General features: G+C 33.1%; 1 protein-coding gene across 3 annotated transcripts; it reads left to right on the top strand.

Moving 5' to 3' along the window:
• The first annotated feature begins 16,472 nt into the window (after window positions 1-16,472).
• On the top strand, window positions 16,473-21,761 carry LOC112287158 (uncharacterized). Of its 3 annotated transcripts, none has more exons than XM_024529923.3 (4): window positions 16,473-18,170; window positions 18,349-21,056; window positions 21,205-21,324; window positions 21,447-21,761. In XM_024529923.3, the coding sequence occupies exons 2-4, from the start codon at window positions 18,429-18,431 to the stop codon at window positions 21,453-21,455; spliced, it is 2,757 nt and encodes a 918-aa protein (XP_024385691.1). In that variant the 5' UTR covers window positions 16,473-18,170; window positions 18,349-18,428; the 3' UTR covers window positions 21,456-21,761. The 3 variants fall into 3 exon arrangements, with proteins under 3 accessions (XP_024385691.1, XP_090109056.1, XP_090109055.1); XM_090252930.1 differs by having other exon boundaries at window positions 16,473-18,481; window positions 18,576-21,056; XM_090252929.1 differs by having other exon boundaries at window positions 16,473-21,056.
• Window positions 21,762-22,019: the final 258 nt, after the last annotated feature.

Genomic DNA, 22,019 nt, shown 5'->3' with positions numbered 1-22,019 from the left:
CATATCATTCTATATTTGTAATATTAGATTATTTTGTTAAGATGAAACATTTTTTATCATGTAAAAAATCTATCACATATAAAAAAAATAGCTAAACTTTTCTTTGACAAGATCTATTGCTATTATAGATTATATAAAGATATTATATTAAATAAAAAAATATAATTTATATCAAGGTTTTAAATAAAGCTATTTTTGGTTTTTATCTTTGCTTTTTTATAAGATACATATCTTGTTGCTTGTAATATAAATTAAAATATAAATTACATCATGTTTCTTATATATGTATGACATGTCCACCTTATACAAGTTACTAACGTGTGTAATACATGGCCATCATATTGGCCAAGTTTTTAACTTATCAATCACTTTTAGATACTTATTAAGGCAAATCGACATCTAGAAAGCTTTTGAAAAGCTTACCTAGAAGATTTTATCTACTTTTATCTACTCATATTATCTAGGTGATTATTAGAATAAATATAGATATCCATCACATGAATCCTAAAATTAAACCATACATAAAATATATAGTAGCACATTTCTTCTATACAAGAGAGAAGATTGTGAAAAGAAACATGTAATTTAATTATGTATTATTATTAGAATAGCTTATGAACTTGTTTCCTAAGTCTTTTGATAGAGGTTCATTTCAAAAAATTCACATTATCTCAACTTACATGCTTACATTGAAATAGGCATGCCTTTTCACAAAATACTCAAATAATAATTATTAGAATTCCATACTTAGAATTATTTTCTTCTTACTCTACAAACTCTCCAAACTCTACAAACAACTTGTAGAAATAACAATAGCAAATAGAAATCGTCCACACCTTCTATGCCCAACATCAACTTAGGCCAAACAATAGTAGCAACCACCTTGATAGATAATTCACTGAAAATACTAATTTATGTTTTCAATTCTACCATTTGTTCATTAGATAATTTCTTCTCAAAAACTTTGGTGCTCAATTCCTTTTTAAATTCAATTGCTAACAATCCAGAGGAGGCACAATCCTCAACTAAGACAGCCCCAATTGCCAACAAAGAAGAGGCATCTTGTGGAGTAGCTGAAATAGTGGCAGTAGAAATAGAGTAAACAAATATTGAAGGAGACACAATAGAGGAGTCGAGCTCGCAACCCAGGGTTACAGAGACATCCGGAACATCACTTGACTCCAAAGCAGCCTCATACTTGTCTACCCACTAGTCACAAGAATGCTCTGAAGCTGAATCATACGTCTCAAAACAATGAGCAATAAGAATATCCCAATCATAAAAATAGATGGGGCGCTCAACAAACTCTGAACGTGCCTTGACATCAGCTTTTGAAGAAACATCAACGTAAGAGCTCCGCGACCAAGGAGGAGCAAACATATTATAAGACAACACAAAACTCTGGCAACATCTAGAACAACGAAATGGTAGCGGTGATACAAAACACAAAAACAAAAGGAAAAACAACAAGAACCCAAGAGGAATCTACCGCCATTGAAGGCTTTAGGGGAGTTACAACAATAAAATTCTTTTTTTCATTTCGAAGCAGGCTGATAAAGACCTCAGAAGATTCTTGACATCACAGACATAAGAAAAACCATATACAGCATCGCAATAAAGGGGAGTGGTGGATGAACATACTGTAACTAGTGTTTTTGTAGCGTTTAGAAAACCCAAACCTAATCACAGATTAGGTACATCTAATTACTACTGTAAGATGATATATAGTACTGTTCCAATGAGCAATACAATGAGTGTGTGTATGAGGTTTTGTCAAAATATCTATTATGTCTCGTATTACTTTTCATGTTACACTCTGAGTGCGTCTAGCGCAGTTGTACCTGCAAGCTTCAATTGTATTTGTTGTTGGGTTCGATCATCAGGAGGAGCTTGTCCTACAGCAGCTGATCAGAGAAAAATAATGCTTCAAGGTCCTCAGAGGAGTTGCTCTGAAATACATTGAACGTCAATGGGTCAATATTGCGTTTGAGATCCTCAAGAGAACAAGTTTCTGTGAATTTATCAGTGGTTACGGTGTCAAGGGTACACAGTCAGTCTCGAAGTTTTCAGATTTTTCACAACTGCAGGTGCGAATGCATGAATCCAGTCAGGTTTTCCTGGAGAAGATATGAGAATGTGTGGCTGGAACTCTTAACATGTCTCATACTGAATAAGTGTGGGGGAGATTCAGTTCAACAATCACCGGCTGCAGCATCACTGATGTGCACTTAATTGAATGTGAAAGGTACTTGAGATAATCTGGGCGCTGAAATGATAACTTCAGGGAGGGACAGGATGATTTTCGCAGTCCTTTGCCATCCAGTAAGGGTATTGTGGGGAGGCACAGACTAACGTTTGTTGTCATAATATGAATGACAATGGTGGATGTTTTGTGGAACTCCACATCCCTTGGGCCTTTCAGCAGCCTCACTGAAATCAGCACTCATACCATTGGCCCTGATGGGTGGCGCTGTGGCAAGAGAAGCTGACCTGATCAGAGATTATATCTTCCAACACTATGAGCATCTTCAGGTCCAAGATGGAATGGTAGATGGTAACTTACGAGAGTTGCATGAGAGTAAAATTTGATGTCAATGTGATAGAGTGGTTTAGCCACAATCCGAGCACAGTTCTGGTTCAAATGGGAGTTGAAGGTAAGTGTCTATAGCATCCGAGAATGGTGATAATGTAGGGATTGAAACATCTGAGGAGCTTATAGGCTGGACATTGAGAGGGAAGGTGCATGTCGCACTAGAAGCAAATGATGATGAGTATGGAGAAGAACAAGCCCCAGACAAAATCTGCAGACACTGGTGAGACAATGACAAAAACATCAATCCAGGAGCTCGTTTCTGCCTCTCTTGATGAAGAAACCCCTTCATTCACCGGGTAAAATAACCAGGAAGTATGAAAGGTCACTGCTAAGGCCATGCAATCTAGTGACGGGAGCCAGGAGCTGAGCGAAGATTAATGCAAGCAGAGTGGCTATGGTGGTTCCTATCGGCTCGAAGAATTGAACCAAAGGACTGTCTGGATATCAAAGATTACAAGAAGAAGAGTCCGAACAACTGTTGCTTGGATGGAGACAAGATGTACTAAGAGACTGCAGGTGGTGAAGGGAACAATCCCCAAGATTTCGCGGATTCAGGGACAAGAGAAAAAGGAATGTAGCTTTGGAAGTCTTGGAACTAGAGCACACTAATTCACTAGCTCTGATGGGCTTTCTGAGCGTCAAGATATTTCTCCTATCATTGATGCGATGCTGCAGGAAGACATGGACGAGTACGATCTGAACAATTCTAGAGACATCACGGTGTCACTGGACCAGCAGATGCGAAACCTAGGAGAGAGTGAAGAAGAATTGACGAAGGGTTGTGGTTTATCAATTAGAATGGGGGTAGCTAGAACCTGTGTTAGTGGCTGGTCAGTTTCAGAGTGCTGGTTGCAGTGGCATACCAACAAAAACTGCTTTAGATTGTCCATGCAAATGTACATGAACACAATGTACATGGAGTGATACACACTTCATAGAGTTGTCTTACTAAGATTCGATTAAATATATGTATAATCATAACTTTTTTTCATGTTATGCATTGAAGTTGTTCGTCTTTAAGATTGTCTATGATACAACTTAATTCCCCTTACTGAAAAGGGGGTTAAAAAAGCCGCCTTGACATCTCTTAGAAACTCTAAAATAGACGATTTTCAACAAAGGCTATTGAATTTAAAATTAAAAAATGATATTTAAAACGACATTTGTATATTTTTAAAAATGTAGTTTTGAAGACGTGAATGTTTTTATACCTTCTTAATATCTTTCTAAGATATATATATATATATATATATACATATCATTAAAATTTCTTGGTTATTTTTTCATCTCAAATTTATTTGTCTATTCTAACATATTTTTACATCTGTAATAAACTCATAGAAATTTCTTCTTACCATCTTTAGAGCCTTACATGTGAATGATTTACTTAAGCATCTACAATTTCTTCTTTTAGAATTTGCTCATATTTTTACTATTCTTTATCTTAATTTGTAGTTTCTAAATACTCAGTTAAGTAATTTAATAAAATATTCTAAAGCATGTAAATACTTTTAGAACCATAATAATAATAATACCACTACTTTATGATTTATATATTATTTTTGAGGTGCTTAAATTTTTTATTCTTCAGTTTTTTGTTTATTTACTTGTTGGATCTTTAATATTTTTTTTTTTGTGATTTGATGAAAAATTTTAAAATTAATTGATATGACATGCTTTACAAACTTATTGAGAGAATTGAATATACATTATTTAAGAATAATAATTTTGATTTTTAAAATAGAAATTTCTTTTTGAAATTATGATTTTGAAGTTTAGTTTTAAAATCGAAATTTTATCATTAAAATATAAATTTTTTTATTTTAATTTTATTATTAAAATTTATTTATATAAATCTTAATCACAATTTATTTATATAAATTTATCTATTTATTTATAATTTAAATTATTTAAGATTTAAATAAGTAAATTAAGATAAATAAATAAATTAACATTTAATAATAAATAAATAGATTTATCATTATTCAAATTATTCAATTTATCATTATTCAAATTTTAATAATTTATTAAATCAATAAAATTAAATAAATAAATAAATAATCTTAAATATATAAATAAAGCTTTCAAGGATTTAATTTTTTTATAAATAGAATAATATTTTTAGACCAGAGAATTAAGTTGTTAGTCAAAGCATTGTTTAATATTTTATGTTGTTCTTATATAATTTTTCATAAGATTTTTTAGTTGATATTAAACTTTTAATCTTGTTCTTAGGAGATTTTTATTCTTAGAACCCTTTTTTTAAGGCCATGGGATAAAAGCTTCAAAAATATTTTTTGTATGGTAAAAAACAATTTTTCTTTAAAAGTCTTTGTTTATGGAGATACTTCAAAGTGAGAAGAAGCCATAAAATAATCTAGATATTTCTATTTTGGAAAACAAAATATATTAGCTTTTATCATATTTCTAACAATTATGATAATTACAAAAAATGAAAGATTTTATCTTTTAATGACTATTTTTAATAATTTAGGATTTTTATTTTTTTATTTTTTATTTTTTGTATAAGCCACATGTTAAAGTGGGCTAATGTCCAATTTTGGAATAAATCATAAAATATATCATGTAAAAAAATGAAGTTTACCACATCTGTTTCTTTTGTAATATTTGGACGAATTTATCTAAGCACAAAGATACCTAAGAAACTTCTTAATTTCAGCGAATCAAAAAATGTAAAAGTTGCAGTTTGTCACCTTTTTTCTGTGAGTATAAAGACTCCCTTAGTATACATAATCTGATTATTGATTAAGCTAATCTTCACTCATTGATTTTAGGTGACGCAGTTGTCAATACACTGAACCAGTAATTACTCAACTAGTTCGTAATCTAGTTGAAGAAACGTGAATGTATATTAAGAAGCAGGTCGGGATCTCCAGGCAGCAACAAATTTCAAGGAGTGTGTGATATTCTCAGTGCTGGCATCTGCGACGATGACTGACGTCGAGGTCTAAAGCAGGTCCCATCTGTTTGGATTTTTTTGTTAAATCTTGCTGCAATTTCCCAACTTGAGACTGACAATACACACATACTTACACTGAGAAAGATGCTGAGATGATGTTTGAGAACTCGCCTTCTCAGCTCAAGCACTCGTGTCTGTGAATAATCGACATTATTGATAGACTAGCTTTGAATTAATCCTCCGCTCAGGAAGTTTGGATCTCTGCAAGCATGTCCATCCTCGGTCGAAGAAAGTGTAGCCAAGAGGGGAGGAGGAATATACCGAGTGCAGATTGTCTAGCATTCGTTTGGTTTTGAGCACTGACAGCCCCTTCTTGGAGAATATCTGATCAATTCTGCCGATTCCACCATCCACTTAAGCCAGGGCCATGTTGCTGTATCTTTCGGCGGAAACGCCCCAATTCACGCAGAATATTCAACGTAGTGTAAACGCTTGTTTCACTTCAATCCTACTTCGACATCATCATCTTTTGGGGCTGACAAGCAAAGACAAGACAGGTCCTCAGCGCCGTAGCGTTGTTTGATACAGTCCAATCTGACAGCATTTTGAGATCAGGATCACCGGGACTATAACTAGACCTTTGTGGGGCTCGAAAGTGTTTTTAAGTGTTTTTTAATTGTTTTTGCAAGCATGTACACAGAACAAACTATGCAATGAAATATACATGCACTGGACAACTGTCAGAGGAGCTCAATCAGTGCTGTAATATTCATCATGCTTTTTGTGCATCATATGTCTTGACTTTGAGAATCCTGGGCTCTTACATGGATCCTGGAAACGAGGAATCTGCAGCATGGCCGTTACCTGGCTGCGTCCAGAATAATTGCACAGGGACTAATGAACATCCCCAATATTTTCTGCATTATATCATTCTGTAGAGTTTATCAAACTTCTCCACCCACTGAAGTTGCAAGGGATTTAAAAATCTGTGAACAGTGCTAGCTAATCTGCCAAGCTTGTCTTCTCCTGAGCATATTTGACGTAGAGGTTGTCACTTAACTACTACTGCAATTTTTATGCTTTATACTGTACTTCAGATCATTGATTAAAAGTCAGTTGTTGACTTACTGACTGATTTACAAGTTAACGGAAAGGACCTACGTTTGTGCTCGAACATAATGATAATGGTAATAATATAATTTTTATATTAAATAAATGCATCAATGCTAACACCACTGCATTCTCAATTCACGTGATTCTAAAAATTAATAATAAAGCACAAAAATCATGATACTAATATCTTATACCTAGTTCCTCAGGAAAATAATAGAGCTTGTAGATGTTCAACATCTAATTATCTTACTATGGTTGAAGGTTTGATGCCAAATGAATTACAATCTAGCACAATGTAATTATATCATGATATTTGATGGTATTATCATTTCTAGATCCTAGTATATTTTTTCTATCCAACTTCTTTCTCATAATGTAGAAAATATGTGCCAAGTTTTGGTTGTTATCTCATTCTTATTTCTATTATTTTCCATGTGATTTTTTCATGTTTGATGATATCCATCCATACTATTTTTTGTACTTTAAATACATTGCATTTCTCCTTTTTAAATATTTTTGCATTGCATTGGATCAATTTGTGCTACAAAAATAGATCCTTAAGAAAAGACAAGATAACATTGAAATATTTGAAATAGAATAGATAAAGAATAACAAGAATGGCTTGGTTTCTTAAAATAGTATCTCAAGGTGTCTAATTTCTATATCCAAAAATTAATTATATAATAGAGAGGTTATCCAATTTCAAATCTTAACTTCATACTCACAATCCAAAAATAAATGTAATATTATTTCTCAAATTTGTTAATCACAAAGAAGGCTTAAAGCCAAGATGTTAGAATACTTATGAATCTTCCAAACATTTACTGCCAAACTCTTATGCAAATTCAACTACATAAAGATGACTTCTTTTATAGAACAATTCATAGATCAAACATCTTATATTTAAAAGTTTAATTAAATTTTGAAGTACCTTGCTATTTTTTCCTTCCTAAATTCCAATCTATTGGCTTTGGATTTAAAAATTGTTTGTCTAATTAGACTATGTAATATATAAATTCTTTATTGGTATTCCATCTATAATTGAAAAGTTTAAAATTTATTGTATTATATAGAATATAGGAAAACTTGAAGAGATTTGAATTTTCTGAAATGTTGTTTGTTATAAATAGTACATTTAAAATTTATGCAAAACAAGCCAATATAAAAGGACTATAAGATGGCTTAAAGTCTAAAATTTTCTTAATCTTCTTAAATGCTTCTTTATCTCAATGTAGTATTTGTAATTAAAAGCTAATTTAATATAGCTTTAACTTCTTAGATTGTGATATTATAATATATATATATATATATATATATATATATATATGTTTTCTTCCTAAATAATACTTAGTATATAAATTTGGAATATCTCTATTTGTTATTTATCTTCTATTATATTATATAATTTAATCTAATCATCTTTGTTAGATATTAGAAGACTTATAAATGATAATATTATACTATATATATATATATATATATATATATATATATATTGAAATTCTTCCAAATTTCTTATTAATTTCTTGAAGAGAATATTTAGTCCTAATATTTCCAAAGTATTGATATGCATAGATTCTTTGCATATTATTTTAGTATAATAGAAATGCTCTAATGTGATTAAAAAAATAATTAGAAGATATTTTTGATCCCATTAAAGAAATCTATATCATAATAAGTAGAAGGACTTTGGAGGCTAAATATAGAAATATTGTACCATAAAATACAAAACTTTTGCAATTTTAGTGTAATTTTTAGATCTTGTATGTCACTTGTTATGTAAAAAAAAGATCTAGCTAAGACCTTGTTGCTAATTTTTTTTTTCTTGGTATAAAATTATTCTCAATTTCTTATATTTCAGAAAAAATTTAAGCTTAGCATGTTTACGTTATAAATTTGTAATGATTTATTTGGTTAGAAGTGTCATTAAAACTTCTTTTAGATTGATTATATCTATACTTCTATCATTTATTGGCTTGCAACATGTGATTTCAATTAATATAGAGAATGTTTAAGATCAACTATTTGCAAAGGATATTTGTTTACTAAAAATTTAAATTTTATAAGTTTCTTTAGTAAAATAAGTCTAAATTGCTTATAAATAATACAAAGATTATAAAATAATTTTTTTATACTAGTTCTTTTTTTTAATAATATTTATTTTAATATTGTATTAATAATATAATTTATTTTGAATTTTAGATATGAAAAAGATAATTTAAATCTCTTATATCAATAAAGAAACCAAAAGGTGTTCATAAATATTTTCTAATACTATAAGCTTTGATTCAATTTCATTAAAGAAAAGTTGATACATGATGGTTTAGACATGTTCATGTACTACTAACATAACATATTTTTTGTTCTAACTAATATTCAAATCTAAAGTAAGTTTGAATTATACCAAAATCATAATGATTTCATACAAAAAAAATTCTCTTTTTTATAAATAAAATGGTATTACTAACATATTGATATGTTATTTGTTGTATTTTTTTGTGTAAAAGTTTAATATTCTTAAATTTGTATCTATCTAAGCCTACACAAAAGACTAAACTTGAAGTTTTATCTACAAAGAAGAAGAGATAAGATATCAACAAACAACCTAATTGTATGATACTATATATATAAAAAGGGCTTAGAGTAAATATAATTAATTATAATATTAGCTATGGTTCTAGAAATAGTTGTTTTAACCAAAAAAATTAAACATCTTATGAAAGCCAATTATTTTTGTAACTAAAAATAAGAAATGCTATAAGACATTGTTGTATGCCTTCGAAAAATCTAATTTTAATAGTAATGGAGGTTTCTAAAGATTATTTTTTATTAAATGGTTTTTTAGATAGCCAAAATATTATCTAAAATGTATTGAAAGTAGAGAGAAGAAACTTTGTCTTAATTGATAATTTCTATAAGCATTAGGTATAGATAAATTTAAAATACTTTTATATAAATTTTTTGCACCAAATTCAAGAGTATAATTGGTCTTTAGTTACTCAACATGTATCTTTAGCCTCTTTTATGAAAAAGTATAATGATCTCTTAGATTATGTTATTAAGTAAAGAACCTCTTTTTAAACTCCAACAAATCACATTGAAATAATATTTTTTAATAACACTCTTATATACTTTGAAATTTTTAATGATGATTTTTTTGCCCTTGAATCTTTATTATAACCATCATTGATATAGCATCATCTAACTTAGAAAAAAATAGTAGTTAAATCAAAGTAGTATTAATAAAAGAAATATTATTTTTTTATAAATTATCTACCATTTTATGATGAGTTAAATTAGTTTCTATCAATGTACAAGATTTCTTGTAGAGATTAGAATAAGTTAAATAGCAATCATTTTTAACTCATAATTTTTATAGAAAGAGCATTATCTTTTTGAAAGAAGTGTTATCTCCAACCATCATACAAATTTTTTTTTTGTATATATCTTCTGCTATTTTTCAATAAACTTTAGTTCTAATTCTTTGACTTTCCAATTTTTACTCTCTATACAAGATCTATCTACAAAAAATTGATAGTTTACTTAATTATATTCATATAATACATATACAAATATTATTTAATCTTATTTTATTTCTAAGAATATCTTCAAGGATAATCTATAATAGCCTATTATTTAAGAAGGATCTAAATATAGGTATAAGATACTTAATCTTAAAAAAATAAAAATAAAAACACCTCTTGCACCAACATTATCATTATCTTTGACATATTTAAGCTCAACATTTAAAATAAAGAATGTAGCTTTTAGTCATAAGAGCAATCAAAGTAAAATTTATCCTTCAACCAAAATTACAAGATGTTATATATTAAAAGTTGTTTTGAATTAGTAGTATGAATTGAAAAATAAAACTAACAAGAAATAAGAAAAAAATGACAAAATAAGTAATAAATAAATATGCAATTCAAAATTCATTCCAATTTTATTACTTGATTTTTACTTAATAAATTTATTTAATTTAAAAATTATTATATATATTAAATAAAATAAATAATATATGATTCTAAATTACCATGACTAAGTGATAAAGATATAAAGATAAAAATTAAGAAATAAAATTTAAATAAATAGATTTTATCTCAAGAATAACTTATCTAAAGATTCAATAGTTTGAATCTCACAAATTCTCACAAATTATTGTATAGATTTTTTAGAAGGGCCACAAGGCCTTAATCTTATTGTTCCACCTACATCCAAAGTGTTTCAATTCAAATGGAAAATATGCACCTTTCTTCTTACAAGTACTACTCTACATAGTGATTTAGTGATTATTAGTAAAATCTTTATTTATTTATTTATTTTTTTTTATAATTTTGACTTCACCTTAGTATTTTAAAACTCTAGTTTGTCTTAGATTTTTGCAAGACCTTCAAACTTTTTTCTAATTCTCTATAATAGCCTCTCAAAGTGGTAAAACCACTTTTACCAAAGTATTAAAAATATGTACTAAGAATTTTTAATCATTTTAAAATAAATTTATAATAAATTATTTTTAAAAATATATTTTTTAAAAATGATAATATCAATTTTTACTATCTTATCCTATCTTTATAATATATTATGATAATAAAATTAATTTAAATCAACTAAAAAAATCTAATTTCTATATAAATCACTAAAAGTTATGACGTTTTTTTCATACTTCTTCTACCTACAAGATAATATTAAATTTTTTTTAATAAGTAACTGATTTAAATAAAAGAATAATTTATACATTAGTCTTAAAAACTAAATATTGATTATTAAAATTATTATAATTGTGTCTAAGCTTATTATTCCATTTTTATGATTTTTTTCTAACTAGGCTTTTGTAACATATAAAACCTTCCACATTATTATAAATATAAATATTATAAATTATATTAACAAAAATTGTTTTATTGTGGTTTAAAAATTTGTTGCACATTAGGTCTTAAAAATGTTGCATGCAAGGTGGATTTCTATCTATGAGATTCTTATTCAAAGGCATTGTAATTTGGTTGTTATTTAAATGAGTCTCTTGCAAAGTTGCAAAAAAAGTGCAAGTTGCACTTCTTTAGATTGGTGAGCATATAAAAGTTGTGAAACACTACTCAAAACTTGAGTGTTATGAACAATAGAATCTAACTACAAGAATATATAAGCTACTTTATTAATTAGTTCTACATTAATTCTTTTGTTTGATGCTACACAATCTCTATAATAATCAAGTCATTAAAATTATATAATTGATCTCAATTGAGCTATAGGAATTTTGGTTTTCTATTTTTTAAGTACTTGTATTGTTAATGTTTAATCATTGCTTGTTTTGTATAATAATTGGAATAGTCAAATATTGTTGTGATATTAGTTTTTATAATTTTTTGAATATAAATATAATAATAATAGGAAAAATTAGAAATTACTAATCTTCTAAATGATTTTAAATTTTAATAAAAATAATATATTGATATTTTACTAAGATCTAATTAAACACAAGTATATTTGTTGTTTTATCAATCTAAATACTAAATCTGATAAACCTCTTTAAAAATCATTTATCAAATATTTCAGATACCTACCAAATAAAATGTACATTTTGCAATAGAAGCATTGCCTTTGTCTTATTTTAAAACCTCTTACAAACCTATTCCATGTATATTAAATGGAAAAAGAAAATTAAAAATTAATTAATTAAATAGAGATAAGTATCAATTAAATATATAAAATTAGATTATTTAAAAAAAAAACGATTTCTATTTTTGGAATAATTTTTAAAACCTCCTAAATTGTAGATTAGATCTATTTGTGATCATAAAGTTATCAAAACTTCTTTAAGAAATTTCTAATTTTTAAGAAACCATCAGGTTTTATTAAAAATCTAAATTGATGTAATTAACCTAGCTAGATTCTTGGTATGTTTTTTTAAAAAAATCTTTAATCCACTTTTTTAATAGATCCAAATCTCTTTTGCATTTTTGAGTTCCAAAAATGTATCATAATTGGTAGATTTGCTAATAGTATTTTAATATTATTTACATAAAAATTATTAGTTTATAGAATTTATTTTATTTTATAACTATTTATTAAGAATTAAAATGTTCTAATAGTGATAAGAATATTATTATATAAGAAATTATAAAATTAAAATCTTAGAAAGTCTTGAAAGTAATTTTTTTACTTAATATAGTACTTTTATGTTATTTTCTTCTTTATAATAATTTATGTTTAGTTTGTGAGACCAATATTTAAAATAGCCTTTTACTTATATTTACTACTTATTAAAAACATGTAAATAAAAATTAATAGGTAAAAAGAGTACTAAAAATAATATCATAATTTTTTAATAATTTATATTTAAAATAAGATTTATGATTGATTAATTGACTTTGTTGCTAAAAATGAATACTAAGATGTATAAGTAGCTTTATTTTTTATTAGAACCTTAGATATATTATAAGACCTTTTAGAATTTCTTTACAGCTTATATATAATTTTTTGAATTATTATTAAAATATATTTTAAAGCTTTTTTACTCTTAGAAGCCTTTATAAATTAGAGAAAGATTCATAGACTCCATCAGATTTTCATCCAAGTTGGATGTTTTAAAACACTATAGTAAATTTAAATTTGTAAGTAAAGTGATTTTACTAAGAGAAACTAGACTTATTAATAACTAGTAAGAACTTAAGAGAAACTATACTTATTAATAACTAGTAAGAACTTAAGAGAAACTAGACTTATTAATAACTAGTATGAACTTAGGGGAGCATAAGTCTTATATAAATTGTAGCATCTTAGAGGTAATTAGGAAGATAAGACTAAGGTCTTGCAATCACTTTGGAACATCTTACAAGATACTTTTGAGTCTTAGTGAGATTCAAATTCATAATCACATAATCAAATTATACTTGAGATAAATGTTAATTGTTTTATTCATTTATTAATTTTTTATTTCTGTTATATAAATTATTATAATTTTTTAATAGTAAATTTTATTTATTTATTTTTACAACAATGGAAAGATAAGAAATTACATACAAAATTTATATTTTTATATTTTATCTTTTATTATTTATCAAGTTAAAATCTAGTGAACAAACTTTGTTTAGTTTTGAAGTGTGTATTTTTTTGATTTTTTTTTTCCTTCTTTTTCTTTCTTCTTCTCACCCTTTTTTTTCTTTTAAATTATTTGAGATTTTTACTTCACACCACTTATTACAAAAAAATCTTAATTGAGATCACCTTGTAATTTAGATTAAGAGATGAATTTTACCTTTACACTATTCCAACAAAAACTCTCTTATTCCTTTGCTACACATAATTCCAATAAATATGACCATTACCTACCTAAAATCCATAATTACAAACTCTTAAATAATTTGAAATTTTCTTATTTTATTTCTTACTTGCCTATCTAAATTATATTAAATACATGTCTAAATAAATATTTAACAATATTAATTGATTCTAAAGCTGTTCAACATCTTAGTACTTTGACCTTTTTTATCTTTTTTTACTTATTAACTTTTTTTAATCTTATTATGATTTTTATTTTATGATATCTCTTTTTTAAAAGATGATTCCTAGACCTCTTTCTTTTGGCAATATTTTATTCTTTATGGTTTTTTGCTTCAATTACAACTTAATTCTAATTAACTCAATTTTGATCTACTTACAAATTTCTTCCTGTTACTAATCCTTGTTCTGGAATGTTTTTGGTTTCTTTATACAATTACTTCTTGTGAATTAATTATATTGTATAATTACATAAGTACTTGATTCTTGATTTCATTGCATATGTGCTACTTCTTGATTGTAAAGTTTACTGTACATTTTTTTTAATAAAAGAATTAATTAGTAATTTATCGTGTATAGTTTAATGCTACAATTAGAGTAAAGGCTTTCATTCTATTGCAACTACATCTTCTAGGAGTTATTTACCTTATAAAGTTACAGTATTATAAGCTTATCTTTTTCTTGTTCTTCTAAATTGTATTATTACCTTGCCATGTTTGTTTTTTTGATGGCCCTTTCTTCTCGCTCTATTCTTTGTACTTTGCCATAGTTTTCTCATCTTATACACTGTACTCTGTAAACACTCTGTGTGTCACACAACAACAACAACAAACAGCATAACAAAATATAGAACACAATAACAAACAAAAACAACAAATAAAAACAAGTGTGTTCTAAAGGAAGGGTTTGCATTTTTAAAAAGTGCACAGAAGGTATCTGAGCAAAAGGTTACAGAATAGTGTTATTAATAAGGCAGTGGTCCAGGGCTTAATTTAGAAATGAGTATATGTTTTGCATTCTGTAATATATTCTGTGTGGTCATGGTTTGACATACAGTGCCAACATGCTCTCTTTGCATGAACCAAGCAGAGAGTAGCTAAAAGATCCTTTGAATTAAGAAATTCAGCAACTAAAAACTGTTTGATCATCCCAATATTTTGCAAAAGTGTCATAGTTCAGAATTGACTTAACTGCACTATTGAAAACATGACATTAATTCTTTAAATCTTTACAGCAAACATTATTTTTTTTAACACAACTTAGTGCAGCTGTCCTTGCTATCCTGTCATTTAGCCTGAGTTTATAACTGCTATCACAGCAGTAGATAATATGACTGATTACTTCAAAGAGTAATCATGGAAGTGTTCTCCCTTGCAAAATCCAGTTATAGATGCTTTGAAAAGATTCCTTGTTTAAGTAGTGCAATTGACAGACATAAATACTCCCTTTCAAGCAAAATCAACAAGCCTATTACTCAGCAAACGCATTCATTTTGCTACACACAAAACCCAAACTGTAAAGGAGCACAAATATTTCCAAGTTGCCTGTAGTGGATAATGGTAGACTACAAAACCCTGTGACATTAAAAAAATCCAAAAGTACTTATAACTAATATGACTTACAGCAGCCCTTGCTCTCAAACAAAGCCAAACTTTAATCACAGCTGACGCTAATGTTTGAGAATACTGTAGCTACTTTATAATGCTGTTCAGGTGCCTCATTGGTAGTCCGCTTGTCAAACAAGGTAGTCATCCAAAGCATTTCATGTAAACCAACCAGGGCTTGGAAGACACTCAGCATGGATAAAGAAACTCCTTCAAATGGTTCATGTGTGGGACTTTGCACTTTGGCATGATCTGCAATACAAAATACAAAGATAATTCTGAACATGGTTTCCTTGCCAATTTTAATCAGTATGAGAGATCCATTCACAATGGGAAGCTTGGGGGAGAAAGAACCACCTGATTAAGTGCTAGTGCAAGACAAAAATTCAAAGTCTTGAATTGCTTTAGATTTAGTCATTTCACTGGCATTTTTGTTTGTTTTTAGTTTAGTTTCTTGTTGAAGCTGAGGAAGTTTCAGGTGTAACTGAGAGCAGCAGTGGACCAGGTAGAATTGAAATAGTTATTCACAAATTGGTACAGAATACTTTTTTTTTCATGGGCATGTGCCTGAGGGACTGGCCCACTCACTGCCCAGTACTACAATAGAAGAGTGCTCTTGTACCATGGTACCACAAGCAGCTGCCTTAATCTTGTAAGTTGGTGATTGCAGCAGACTACTAGCATGATGCTAATGTGTATTCAAGGGATGACAGATGGTCAATCAAAGATACATCTGTACTAAATTTGGAGGGGCTCAAGAGTCAAGGATTCAACAGGGTTAAATAATATGGACTATATTGTTGAAGGCTGATTTGAGGAGTAATCTTGGCCATGGACTGTGAGGACTTAAGTTCACCAATAAACTGTTGTGATCACATCAATTGTGGTGAGATAGACCCTGAAATGGTGGGCTTGTGCCTCCCATTTGAAGTTTGTATTAGTTAAGAGACAGCCCACCTAAGTAATTGGCTTGCAAGTATCTCAGCCTTTATTCCATCATCAGCCCATATGAGAACATGGTACTGTATATAATCTGCACCTACCTCTGAACTTCCAAGTCCCCATGCAGACCTTCATTGACTTAAGTCTGCACAACCTTTTACCCACTCAGCAAACACTACCACATTTTGCCAAGGTATCTAATAAGATACAGAGCTGATCCATAATACCCACCTAAAGAACAAGTTTAGGCATTATTAGCACCAGAACTTCAGGAACTAGAGCCTGTTCATTCAAGGTTTGACACACCTTGAATTATTTACTAGATGCAGTACATCAAAACCTTTAATGGCATAGAGTCAGTCTAAGATAATTTGGCTCATCCTCACAGCACTTGATTAGTACGGTAACAAGTGTACACTTTGAAGCGCGTGAAAGATTGAAATATACCCAAATTCCGATGTCAAGATGGAACGCAGGCAGTATGAGTGATTCCAGTGCCTGGCTTTTGAATTGAGTAGCGAAAGAAGAATTGGATGAGTAAAAGGACGAGGACTATGAGATAGGCTCTCAGTCTGACTGCAGGATACGGGCACTGAAAGCGTTGGATTCTTCTGCCTCTGACACAACTTCTGATGAGGCCGACATTCAAGTAACAGGGTGAGCTGCAGCAGAGCATCATCGCAAAAATTCGATCGGCATTCGCGACAGGTTTCTTCGATCCCTCTGGAGAATCGTGTACTCGTCTCCTTAATTTAGCCGTTCAGTTAGCAGACCTGTGTTGACACATATTCCAACCGTGACTGACTGATCAGTGACCACTACCATTACAGCAACAAAACAAGAATATCTGCCATGAACTCACTTTCATTCGTTTGAGCAACTGTGTTAATCTTTCGCTAACTTAATCAGCGTATTATGCTAGTGACCACCACAAGGTGAGGAGATTCTCTGCCTATGTCTAGCGATTGTTGCTCGTGACTTCCGAAATTCAACAGTACTACACGTAGAAGCTGACGCTCTAGCACTCTTGCCATTTGATGGCATCTGCAATTGGTAACTGCCACTCTGATATACATTCTGGCTGTGATTAATCGGATACATTGACTGGCATCCGCACATGCCACGCTTTTAAGACATTGTTACAGGTTCAGAGCATGAAACTTACGGATCGGCTCGTTTAGCACTTCGCAGGATGCTTGAACAGCTTGATTGCGGGGCAGCTTCGTTAGGATGCGACTGTGTAGCCAAGTGGGGAAGCTCTTTAGACCGTTATAGTTTTCGGCCACGATAGGGGAGTAGAAGCAAGCTGAGATTTAAGACAGAGTTTTGATTGTAGCGCCTAGGTTACTTACAAGGCTTCTTGCTGTGGTGCACGGCGGGAATGATCTCACGTGTGAGGGTACCGTTGTGCGGGGACATTATTCACTTCACGAGGGACGTCTTGATGATGATGTTGTGAGCCCACCGCAGAATCAATTACAACGGTGACGGGAGTAGGTTGATTTGGAGACTTGTTCATATCGCGCTGGCTAGGCTCAGTAACATCCCTCTGTGCATGTTGGATTTTCGGGTGAGTGCGTTCTGATCTAATCAGTTGTAGCGTCGAAGCGGCCTTGCGGTCCTCGAGTGTGCCGTGAACTCTGGAGCCATTGTTTCTTCATCCGCTGTCCTACAGACTCAACCGCACAAGTCCCCGAAGCCAGCACCGACTCCTGAAAATGTAAGTTATGGCTCTTTTAATCCGCTAGCTGAAGTTACCAGCACAATGGTGTTGCATTGTGCCACTTGTATGCGTAGGATCAGTAGTGCCGTTTCCGGGAGCAGTTTAGTCAGAGGAAGCCCGAAGTCGTTCACTGCAAGCTACCAAATCAGAGTGGCACCGTTGAATCGTTGAACAGGCTCCAGTTCTGAGGACAGTTGTAAAAGACAGCCTGCAATCAAAGAATCTGCGGATTGATGTAACCGAGGATCGGACAGTATGCAATCCAATGTAGTTAACGACGAGGCACCTCGACGAGATTACAGAACCAGGTGTGTCAGCATAGGCCTTGCAGTTGAGTACTTCGATGCAGGTTGGCCGCTGGCTCGCCATGGCCAGAATATAATCTGGCCGAATGGCTTGCAGGGCAAAGATGAACTGCAGGAAAGTTGCGATGCGGAGGGCGCCAAGTCAAACAAGCTAGGATATTGTCGGGATGGCTTCCAAGAGGATCGCATCAAGCCGAAGGTGACAGAAGGAGCTGAAGAGAGGAGTTTTGACGCTCTCGCACAGCAAGTTGACGAGCTTATTGAGAGACAGCCTCAGTTTGCATTTCTGAAACCTTGCAGACAGCTCGAGAAACATTACGCATTCCAAAGAAGCGTAGGAAACAGTAACTTCCACCATGGCGGCAATAAAATTACGGCGACGGAGACGCAGTATAGGAATGAGGAGAGGGAGTTAATGCACGAAGTTTGTGACTTCTCGAGCTTAAGTCACAAACCGCAAGATATTCATCTCAAGCCAGGGTCAAAGACGTCCACCATTACTCAACGGTCTCGAGAAGAGCTTGAAGATGCGCAGACTGAACATTGCAGAGTCCGGGACAGCGATGCTAGGTCTGGAAATACAATTCGTGAGCTTCTGTCGACAGCATCTGGTGCTAACGATGTCGAGCGAGGATTACGGGAGACTACATCAGAGCATCGTGTAAGTGACCGTAAACATCATAATTTGGCTGTGTCCATTCCGTTCAAGTGGGAGGAGAAGCCCGAAAAGCCCCGAAGCATTGCAGCAGCAGCGGAGCGAGCGTTGGCACGCAAATTAACTAATGATGGAATCAAGCTTAACTTATCCCCACAAGACAAATTGCAAACATCAAGCTCTCAAAGAACACGCGACAGGGCAGGGAGGGAGCCAACCAAGGAGCAACATCACGAATTAGAGCAGGAATCAGCACCTAGGAGGAGTACCAGCGAGAGATTTCTCCATGGAGCTGGTCATGTCCGGAGGAATTCAGGCGAATCAAGAATTTGGCGAATCTCTAGCACGCGGTGCAGCATTCACGAGAAAGAGGCTCACATCGATCTCGATGCCCCTGCTGCAGCGAAATGTGAAATGAAGATGTCGGATTCACCATTGTACACTCCGAATAGACAACACAACGCTTCGCCGCCTGCTGTTGCTGTCCCATTCAAGTGGGAGGACGCACCGGGAAAAGCCAAGGTCGACAGAGCGGCCAGAAATCAGACAGAAATTTTACAACTTCCTCCGCGGCTGGTTGTCCCAATACAACGCTCCTCCGGATCCAGCTTTTCTCATGAGCTGCGCGTCTCCGTCGTCTCTCATCCTCTCGCAGGGTTGTTTCCTTGTATGTCGGCCGCTTCCTCGCCGGCCCGACCGCAGTACCATGATCACACATGGATACACCATTATCGCGCCACCAAGAACTTGCTGCAAAAGAATTCACAGCCTCACCATGGCTATGGCGGTCACCAAGATTTACTGTCGTCAAAATCTGGCGATAGAAGCATGAATCGACGCAAGCTGAACAAGTCATTCTCGCAGCCACTGACATCCACGGACTCGTCTCCAAAGTCCAAGCCTCATAAGGTCTTTAGTTCTGAACTCAATGCATCTCATTCATGGATGCAGCAATCTGGCAATAATAACCAAACAGCTTCGGACCCCACTAGCATCCTCCAGAGCAGCTGCCAATCGTCATCGTCTCGCACATACTTGAGCTGTGAATTTGACGCGTTCACCCCACGTACAGCTGATTCTAAAGCGAGTTCCAGCGCCTCTTACGAGTCCCTTGGAGAGGATTTCACCCTCGAGCAAGATCACGAGAGTGTCGCAAACCCGTCCTACATCAACAAGCCCCGCTCGTTCGACTCGAATAACCTTCCGGGCTATTCCGAAATACAGACGGTTCGGGATTTTAGCCGCTCCACAACGACAATCTTTGAGAGGAAGAGAACTCATCCCTCCAAGTCGGAAGGCATTAAAGGCCTGCTCAAGCTCTGCAAATCACATAGCAACTGTCTAGGGAAATCCAAATCCAGTCGGCGGCGGTTGGGCCCTCTCTACAGCCCCGAAGTTTGGGCTCCCACCCTCGCAACGTACTTCCAGCGCCTGGATGTGACCGAGCCTGCAATATCGAGCGGCCTTCTTGACAAGGGCGGAGCGCCCACTTCAAGCGGACACCTAAATTCGAACGGAGACCCTGTCCTCTTGCACAGTAGCCGATCTGAGGCTCATGACACAAGCGTTGAAACCTCTCCAGAAAGGCCCACTAGGCTACCGTATAAAATGCCCAGTGTCGCGGAGCAAGAGCTCGCAGCCAGAAATCCACGCACTTTAGCTGAGAAAATGGAAACAATCATTCACGGAGAGCGCCAAAGAATCTCCCAAACGCTCATGAACAGAGTGTCACCAGTCCGGTTTGACAACCATTGGATATCTCCACGCCACCAAGAGGACTTTCGTCCCTCCCCGGCGTATGCAGCTGCTCTGGAGATGCTGTCCCCAGCCAGGAACCTCGTGTCCAAGCGGCACAAGGCTTCGAACAAACTGCCATCATCCTCTTGGACTGGTCCAAAAACACAACGACGCGTCCAATTCATAGTAAGAACACGAATACTATCCCTATATTCGTATCTTTTGAACATAAAAATCGACGCTTATCTTGAATGCTCAGAACGGCATCCATTTAATGGTTCCGTCATTTTCATGGCTAACCAACTTGCTAACACGATAATTAATGAACTTGTAGATATCCATTTGCAAGACTCTGAAGCGCGTCCTCTTCCGGCAACAAACTCGCAGATCAGTCATTGGCACAACCATGACCTATCACGAAGATAACGCTCCAACCACATTCAAGTTCTCAAAAGTAAGCTATCAATCCAATACATAAACACAATTCTAGCAGCTAATATTGACGCTTCGAAATGCACATTTCATATGTCAACTCCTAGCAATAGAGTGGCTAATATTTTCATTTCATTTGCGCAGCCCAATTGAAGCAATTGACGCAACCTCATGGAAATTCACCGAACCGAAAAGAACACCTGCAAACTCTTCACGAAAGTAAAAAGCTAAACCACAGAGGGCCAAAAGCTGCTGGGACTCGCAACGTAAGCTGTTGAAAAGACGGCGGAGACCGTCAACATTCAGCTCTTAGCAGAAGTTCCATCATTAGTGGCACTAGCACAGTAAAATTGATTCTACACCAATTGGGTAGGGTAAGTGATAGTCGCATACAATGCAAGAAAAGTTGGCCCTAGTTTCATAACTCTCTCATCCTTCATACAAGAACATTTTTCATAACCAGCCCTTCCTACACGACAGAACCCACGCAAACAACCTTCTCTTCCCCGCGGATCATTTTCAAGACCAGTAAAACAATGTCCAACTTCATCCTCCATACCCACCCTCATTTCATCATGCTCACAACGTCATAATCCCCCATGTCATCCGCCACAATCGCTGTACCGAACACCCCTACTTCACTACACGTGCGATCTGTTCTCACAGACCAGACCAACACCTGGCGACACCGACCATTGCACGAACTCCAGTTCTGAT

The sequence above is a fragment of the Physcomitrium patens genome, chromosome 9 (genome assembly GCF_059467195.1).
Source record: "Physcomitrium patens ecotype Gransden chromosome 9, ASM5946719v1, whole genome shotgun sequence".
Taxonomy (NCBI): domain Eukaryota; kingdom Viridiplantae; phylum Streptophyta; class Bryopsida; order Funariales; family Funariaceae; genus Physcomitrium; species Physcomitrium patens.
The sequence above is the reverse complement of the archived record's forward strand: the minus strand, read 5'-3'. Positions and strand labels throughout refer to the sequence as shown.

Bases quoted from the DNA above. Each gene is read 5' to 3' on its own strand.
- LOC112287158 (XM_024529923.3), top strand. From the start codon at position 18,429: ATGCAATCCAATGTAGTTAACGACGAGGCACCTCGACGAGATTACAGA. The intron at 21,057-21,204 runs GTAAGAACACGA...ATGAACTTGTAG, and splicing joins AACGACGCGTCCAATTCATA to ATATCCATTTGCAAGACTCT.